Source organism: Sinocyclocheilus grahami, unplaced genomic scaffold (genome assembly GCF_001515645.1).
Source record: "Sinocyclocheilus grahami isolate Dianchi unplaced genomic scaffold, SAMN03320097.WGS_v1.1 scaffold1408.1, whole genome shotgun sequence".
Classification (NCBI taxonomy): Eukaryota; Metazoa; Chordata; class Actinopteri; order Cypriniformes; family Cyprinidae; genus Sinocyclocheilus; species Sinocyclocheilus grahami.
Genome location: NW_015506587.1, coordinates 215,146 through 223,830, shown reverse-complemented (window position 1 = coordinate 223,830; position 8,685 = coordinate 215,146). Strand labels below are relative to the sequence as shown.

Below are 8,685 nucleotides of genomic sequence, written 5' to 3'. Positions count from 1 at the left end.
CCCAAATCAAATAAATAAGTAACACAAAAAAAATAAATGTCTTCATATAAACAAAATAAGGCTTTGTCTGTGCTCTTTCCATTTAAAATTAGAGGCAACCACTGCATTTTAATCATGATCCAAACAAAGATGCTGCATAATGCAACATGAGCAGATTTTAATCTAAATTAGATTGTATAATTTCGAAATTTGAAGCAAAAACAGAATGGTTTGACTTCAGTTTTGTAAAACTATACATAAAAAATATCTGCATGAAACAGAAACAGCAGACGAGCTGAACGAGACGCAGATTCACTCTCTGCCAGTAGGTGGCGCCTAATGCATTTCCTTGGTTTCCGCTGTAAACAAAGCAGCGCTGCACTTATGAACTTTAATATCCATTATACAGAGGCAAGATGAAAATAAAAAATACCATCTAAACTTTTCTAAAGACAGTAAGTTCCCCTCAGACATGCATTCATATAAACTCCTACACCTAAATGAATCGCGATTTGTTTAGCATCTATTTTCAACCGGCTCGCAGTTAATCGTTACATCCCTAAGAACTACTAATATACAGATAAACTAATAAAGGATACAAGCTTATTTAGTGATATTTTTCACTTAACATTTAGAAAAAGAAAGAGGAATGCACCTGCGTATCAGAAAGACGGCCACAACAATGAGAATCAACAGGAGAATGATGGGTAAGATGATCTGGTAGATCACCATAAGAGAGTTACCTAAATGAAAAGCGCTTTTTAAGACTCAACCCTATATGACTTGATCTAACCCACATTCATGAATTAACCCAGTTAACCAAGACATACAAAATGTTGAAGCATTTGGCTTTAAACATGCATTTACAATGTGCTCATGTATAATTGTACCTTTTTTTAAAAAAAAGGGGCAGTATGTAATATTAACAGCTAAGTGGTTAATAGAGGTATTGCAGTACAAATTCAAAATATTGGAAAAAAGGTGTTTCTACTGCCCCCTTGATGCTCACACCGGTTGCCAGATTGAGGACGCGCAACAGAAATGAATCTTGCACTATAATTTGATGAATTGATTTATCAATGTTTTAATATGCCTCTGGTCATAGAGCTTTTTAGATGGACAACAAGGCATTTTAAGTCGGGTAGAATCTACAATCTCTGACCCAGTTTGTTTGCTGGCTTCCATGGCCACAAAATGCTGTGCTTTCAATCAACTGGCAACCTAGGCTGTTGAAATATGATTGATTAAATAGGCAGTGGGCGGAATCACACATTTAAAAGCAGAACAACTGGCTGTTGCATTGTTTTTCAGAGAAACGTGTGTGACTTGTGACTTGTGTGTGTAGGAAACATGTGAACTTGGCATGTTTCCTACACTCTAAAAATGCTGGGTTAAATATAACACAGCACTGGGTTAAAAAGGGACAAACCCAGCTATTGGGTTGTTGTGACCCAAGTATTGGGTTGTTCTGTCCCAGCGGTTGGTTTCAAAATAACCCAACCGCTGGGTCAAAACAACCCAATAGCTGGGTTTGTCCCTTTTTAACCCAGCGCTGGGTTATATTTAACCCAGCATTTTTAGAGTGTAAGGATCTTTAAACATAATGGTGTTTTTATGCTTTCATAAAGGTTTAATGGAATGATACGCAGAAAATTATCCTACACCCTGAAAGATATCATTCAAATATTAGGTAAATAAATTGCTTGGTTACACCAAAGAAGCAGTTGTAGAAAGACGGCCATGTCTGGCAGAAGAAGTTCTAGAATTGCTAAATGCAGCTAACATTTTATTCCAATTTGAGTAATTTGGTAAATACATTTTTATGATGTGTTATTTCATACTCACTGCTGATAAATAACATGATGCTTTTGGATCGTGATTTTCCGATGGCATTGACTGCTGTACAGTAATACATTCCTGGGTTCTGAGGCCAAACAGTGATGTTCTGCTGTGATAGTACCGTGGTGTTGTCCTCCTCTCTGTACCATTTGTAGTCAGTGGCGGGTGGATACGCAACTGCACTGCAGGTCAAATAAACTGGAATCTCCCTATTCCGCTGAGTTAAAGTTGTCATGTTATGGACAATATTTATGTTTGGAGCATCTATAGAAAGCAGGCAAACAGACATGAATACTCATAATGTTATGTAGATGGAAAGCATTGATTATGTGGCTTATTGTTATAATTGAAAGTCATGGACAACAACACATTTTTGGACTATGTAATATTACCCAGCTATCTTGACAAAGTCATTCATTAGACTACTTAAACTAATCAAAAACATTGGACAATCTTATATCTGTCAGAAAAGTCAAATTCCAAAAATGAAGAACCTTTTTGCCTCTAAAAGCTGAAGTGTGTCAAAAAAAAACTAGTAGAAAAGAGTACTCACACTTGACCTTGATCTCTACAGATGGGGATTCTGTTTTGCCAATGGCATTATGAGCAATACAGACGTACTGACCAGAATCAGTGATTTCCAGAGAGTTAAATTGTAGTTCCCGTTTATGTCCGACTGTATCTCTCGCCCCGTTAAAGCGTTTCTTCCACTCATATGAGGATGGAGCAGGTTTGGAGTGAGCCTCACATGTAAGGGTCAGCTCTCTCCCAAATCTTGGTTCTCCTTTAGAACTTGCACTCACATTTTTAGGTGCATCTATACACACATGTATAAAAAGATCCAAATTATTTAGTTGAAGTAATGCTCAAAGTCCTGTTAAACAGTTTGATCACTTTCAAGTAAATGAAAGAATCTCATGCCCCTCAAAAGTCCTTGAAATGTCTTTTAAGTAATCGTACATATTTCAATTTTGATTGATTATTACTTACGCAACACAATTAGCTCTTGTTTAGTTTCTCGATCTCCCTCTGAATTTTTTGCTTTGCATGTGTACATTCCTGCATCTGACTCAGAGACATTCATGTAGACAGTCAACATGTTTGCAGATGCAGTGCTGTTCCTTCGATTGTTCTGAATATCTTTCAGATCACCCTGAGGTCCTGTCACTGTGAGGTGTGAGTCAGGACAGCTTTGAACCGTGCAGATAATGGAGATCACTTCAAACTCTCTCACTTCCTTCTTCATGATCAAACTGAGATTAGATGGACGATCTGCAGAGTTCAAAAGAAAAAGTGACAAAAATGATTTGGCTATTCGTGAAATCATTAACTTTGACCAGTTAAGATATAGATTTAGAGCGAAACAGACTTACAAAGCACATCAACTTTAATGGTGTGTGATCCTGTGCCAATAGTGCGTTAAAGCGTTTCTTCCACTCATATGAGGATGGAGCAGGTTTGGAGTGAGCCTCACATGTAAGGGTCAGCTCTCTCCCAAATCTTGGTTCTCCTTTAGAACTTGCACTCACATTTTTAGGTGCATCTATACACACATGTATAAAAAGATCCAAATTATTTAGTTGAAGTAATGCTCAAAGTCCTGTTAAACAGTTTGATCACTTTCAAGTAAATGAAAGAATCTCATGCCCCTCAAAAGTCCTTGAAATGTCTTTTAAGTAATCGTACATATTTCAATTTTGATTGATTATTACTTACGCAACACAATTAGCTCTTGTTTAGTTTCTCGATCTCCCTCTGAATTTTTTGCTTTGCATGTGTACATTCCTGCATCTGACTCAGAGACATTCATGTAGACAGTCAACATGTTTGCAGATGCAGTGCTGTTCCTTCGATTGTTCTGAATATCTTTCAGATCACCCTGAGGTCCTGTCACTGTGAGGTGTGAGTCAGGACAGCTTTGAACCGTGCAGATAATGGAGATCACTTCAAACTCTCTCACTTCCTTCTTCATGATCAAACTGAGATTAGATGGACGATCTGCAGAGTTCAAAAGAAAAAGTGACAAAAATGATTTGGCTATTCGTGAAATCATTAACTTTGACCAGTTAAGATATAGATTTAGAGCGAAACAGACTTACAAAGCACATCAACTTTAATGGTGTGTGATCCTGTGCCAATAGTGTTGGTAACATCACAAGTGTACTGCCCTGCATGTTGAATGGTCATTATCTTAATGTATAACTGTCTAGTTTCCATTGATGATGGGACAGAAGACAGTCCAGGTTTGTGCTTCCATGTGTACATGTGTGGTGGAGGGTCACTATCAGCAGAGCACGTCAAAGTCAGTGGAGTGCCCACTTTTACAGAGGTCACGCCCTGTATTTTGATGTTTCTTGGTGAATCTGTGAGAACAGAAAAACTAACATTTAGAAGAGCATCACACTCATATAAATAAAATATAACGCTTTTACAATATAATAAAATATTAATGCAGGTTTTGGTAAAAATATATTATTGTAACTTAATTTGTAACTAAATTTATATGGAGAGATTTATCATTCAACATGCTTTTAAATTTAAAGAATTTCCGCATTTAAATTAGTTTATTTTGCAGAAGATTTCCAAATGACAATGAGTAATGTTAACTTTTATTATCATAACTTTAGTTAACTTTTAGAGTTTGATATCATGTTTAGCAAACAAATAATTAACACATTTGTTTGTTGAAGGAACAAATAAATAATATAAAGTGCTACAAATAATGTAATACTTACGCATTACAGAAACCCAGAGGTCATCTGATTTAGCTGTTTTTATTCCATTATCAGCCCGGCACTGGTAAGATCCTTTGTCCTCTGCAGTAACTTTACTGATGATGAATGTCTCACTGGTTTCACTCTGGACTTGGGGATATTTGTACCACGTAAACGTATAGACTGTTGGGTTACCTTTCTGGACTAAACACTTGAGTGCCAGTTTGTCTCCCTCTGTGAGATCTTTAACGCTGACCAGAGGTTGCAGTGAGACACCTCGTGGACCATCTAAAAATGCAGCGCACAGGCACAAGAAATGCATATTTATTGCATTTTAAAGTAACATTTTAATATTTTAACAGATGAACCACTAAAGTTCATAATCTTTATGACTTTCTTCAAAGGTAAACATAAAACATTATACTCACACTTCACATCAATTTGAATGATATTTGATTTCTTTGCTCCATGCTTGTTTTCAGCTTCACAATAATATTCTCCACTGTCTTCTTTTATGAGTTTTTTTTAATAGTGTTCATATCGATATCAGAATTATATCGTATCGACCGAAATTAAGAAATATATTGTGATATAAATTTTGGCCATATCGTCCAGCCCTATGTTTCATGGATAAAAGTAATATGGATAAACACGACGGTGAATGAATGATGACATAATTTTTATAAGAAAACAGCCTTCAAGACAACATCAAATGAATCCCATTCAATAAATCATTGCTCACCTGTAACTGTGAGAGTCAGATTTTCACTCATGAACTTCTCTGAATTAATAACTCTAAACCCGTATTTCCCACTGTCTGTCTTTTGAAGATCTGTGATTCTTAAATCACATTTTATCCAGTAGTAATTCTGGTGTTTTCGCTGCTTCAGTGATGTTGCATTAGTGATGTATTCCACTCTGCTGGAGTAAGCTGGTGACTGGGGACGTTCTTCTGTGTTACTGTATACAATAGTCCCGATAAACTTTTTTGACACGTCATCATATTTTGGATCTTTAAACCACAACAGTGTACATGTTTCATCCTTTAGATTTTTGTAAGCACAGGGGATGGTAACACATGATCCTTCATTAATTTCTTCTGTTTTTTCAGGCACAATTATTAGCTTTTCTTTTGCGCTGATGCAGAAGACCGTAAGAATAACTGCAGGAAAAACAACATCAGTGATACTTTCATTTATATTGATAAATTAGGACAATCATTTACAAAAATCGACATTCAGTACACAATAGAGACAATACAAACCAAACAGAAGCAGAGGAATCCCTTCAGGAACCGTCATTCTGTCTTCTGCTAATGAAATAAAGACAGTTATACTCTGACAGCACATTTGGTCTTTGTCCTTGCGTGTGGGTGTTTTTTGATGGTCACATCTGTTAATGAGTCAGTCTGTTTCTCCTTCCTTTTGTTCATCCTTGCATGCCAAAAATGTCATTTTGGCATGACAACATTTGTTAATTACACCAAATTGTTAATTACATCTAATTGTTTTTCAGTTTTTTTTTTTTTGTTGTTAAATTGGACTTGTTACCTTATTTTATTCAACCTGCAATTACAGCAGCAAATTAATTATGCCTACTGCTCCATCAAGCTAAATAATTGGTAACACTTTATAGTCCACTTTAGACATTCTATTAACAGTAAGTAACTTTGCAACTACATGTCAACTAGCAGTTAGTAGAGTATTAGTAAACTCTCTGCTTAATATCTTCTAACACTTTCTTTGTCAACTTACTCTACTAACCCTAAACCTACCCTAACAGTCTACTCTGAGAGTTAGTAGACATGTAGATGCAAATTAATAAGAATTAGTTGACATGTAGTTACAAAGTTACTTATAATTAGTAGAATGTCTAAAGTGGACTATCGAAATAAAGTGTAACCAAATAATTTATTGCTGTAATAACTGACTACTATTTTATTCTTTAAACAGTTAATCATTTATTAGAATTTGCTGATGACACCATAAATGTTTCTCAAACATGTTCACGCTATAATGACACGATCACACGCCAAAATTTTTTTTGTTCGAAGAATCACAGGGCTTTTCATGCATGAGCTTTACAGTTTAACAGATTATTATTATTATGACAACCAAATGTGTTATTTGATACCACAAATAACAAAAATGAAAAAAAGAAAGAAAATATTTTACCTTCAAATAGAATACGTTGTTCCCAATGGGCGTCTTAAAAACATTCAAACCGAGAAACAAAAGGAGAACATCACCCATGTGTATTTCTAACTTGTTATATTTGCATAGTTGAGCTTTCAGACATAAAAGAAATAGGCAAAAGCGCACATTCCTGGTAGAGATAAAGAGATATGTTAATTCGGTCTTCTAAGCGTGAAGCTCACTTCCTGTGACAGTGGTTAGTTCTGTTGAAACTATTGAGAAAATAAAACCCCCTCTAATGTAGGTGTCTAACGTGCTGCAAGATCAGCAGGGGTCTTTAAACCACAACAGAAGTTTTGGCAGTGACATAAATTTTGTGTTTTGCAAAGTTTGCTGCTTCAGTATTTGTATATTATTTTTCCACATGTTTCTATGGTATACTGAAAAACAATGATAAGCATATCATAAGTTTTAAACTGTTTTATTGGCCAAAAAAAAAAATAGAGTCAATATTTACAGTGTTGAACCTTGTTCTTCATAACCTCTGCAGTTCGCTCTGACATGCTGGATATTAGCTTCTGGGCCAAATCCTGACTGATGGCGATCCATTCTTGCCTTATTAGTTCTCGGAGTTCTGCTTGTCCACTCACCTTTTGAGGACTGACCACAGGTTCTCTATGGGATTGAGATCCGGGGAGTTGCCTGGCCACAGATCCAAAATGTCAATGTAATGATCTTCGAGCCACTTCTTTATCACTCTTGCTTTGTGACAATGGTGCTCCATCATATTGAAAAATGCACGGATCATCACCAAATTGCTCATGGATCGTTGGAAGAAGTCGCTCTTGCAGGATGTTTTGATACCATTCTTTATTCATGCAGTGTTTTTAGGCAGAATTATGAGAGATCCCTCTCCCTTGGTTGAAAAGCAACCCCACACATGGATGGTCTCAGATGCTTCACTGTTTGCACAACACAGGACTCATGGTAGCGTTCACATTTTCTTCTCCGAAACAATCGATTTTCCAGATGCCCCAAACAGTCGGAAGGGAGCTTCATCAGAGAAAATATCTTTGCACCAGTCTTCTGCTGTCCAATCCTTGTACTTCCTGCAGAATTTCAGTCTGTCCTTGACATTTTTCTTGGAGAGAAGTGGCTTCTTTGCTGCCCTTCTTGACACTAGGCCGTTGTCCAAAAGTCTTGGCCTCACTGTGCTTGCAGATGCTCTCACGCCACATCTAGAAACAATATGAATGAACACTACAACAGCTTAAGCAGCAAACTTTGCAAAGCACAAAATTTATGTCACTACCAAAACTTTTGGCCATGACTGTACTCACAATAGGCAATGTATTTAGCATTATAACGAGTCTGGTTCTAGAGTCAAGCTGCAAATTCTTCTTTCAACCTCAGCTGCCTCCGTCATCTGATACGTGCAGCACAATCAAGTGAAAATCGCTGCACGGCATAAAAGATAAATCTATTGGACAGTCTGTTAGAGATTTCTTCAAAACAAAAAGTTGCATCATGAATGACGTAAGCGTGCTCCAGCCTGGAACATTAAAGTGCAATATGAGTGCAGGCCAGTGGGGAGGGGGGACAATCGCGCTCTGGCTCGGTTCAAGGCAACCGTGCCTAGTGTGAATACACCCTAACGGTGCAGCAGCAAAAAGTAAACATGATAATTATTCAGGATGTGTTTATGACCATGTGTATTAGAGCATATATTGTAATTTAACAATTTACTGAATGACCAAACCACATCGAACAGTTCTGTGTTCAATTTAGGCCTACATAGCCTATTATTTCTAAGATGATTTCTACTTTTATGGAAAGAACGCTGTAGTTTAAAAATAACTAAACACTGCTTTTGTTGTATATTGTGGCTTTATATATGGTCAGACACCAATAAATAGTCCAGCGTCAAAGAAATCCAAAGGTGATTTCTCATTAAAAAGCTTCAAGAGAACATAATCACAGCACTCAACAAGAGAGACGTTGAAGAAATGATCAAACAA

At 36.6% G+C, this 8,685-nt stretch overlaps 1 protein-coding gene across 1 annotated transcript in view; it reads right to left on the bottom strand.

The window, feature by feature from the left end:
- Nucleotides 1-5,305, bottom strand: part of LOC107570040 (B-cell receptor CD22-like) — an 11,367-nt gene extending 6,062 nt beyond the window's left edge. The window contains exons 1-8 of the mRNA XM_016256234.1: nt 5,275-5,305; nt 4,961-5,041; nt 4,554-4,820; nt 3,918-4,181; nt 3,535-3,816; nt 2,372-2,635; nt 1,825-2,082; nt 635-722 (exon numbers count right to left, since the gene is read on the bottom strand). Coding sequence (XP_016111720.1) covers nt 635-722; nt 1,825-2,082; nt 2,372-2,635; nt 3,535-3,816; nt 3,918-4,181; nt 4,554-4,820; nt 4,961-5,041; nt 5,275-5,305 — 1,535 coding nt within the window. The remainder of the gene's footprint in view (nt 1-634; nt 723-1,824; nt 2,083-2,371; nt 2,636-3,534; nt 3,817-3,917; nt 4,182-4,553; nt 4,821-4,960; nt 5,042-5,274) is intronic.
- Between the last annotated feature and the right edge of the window lie 3,380 nt (nt 5,306-8,685).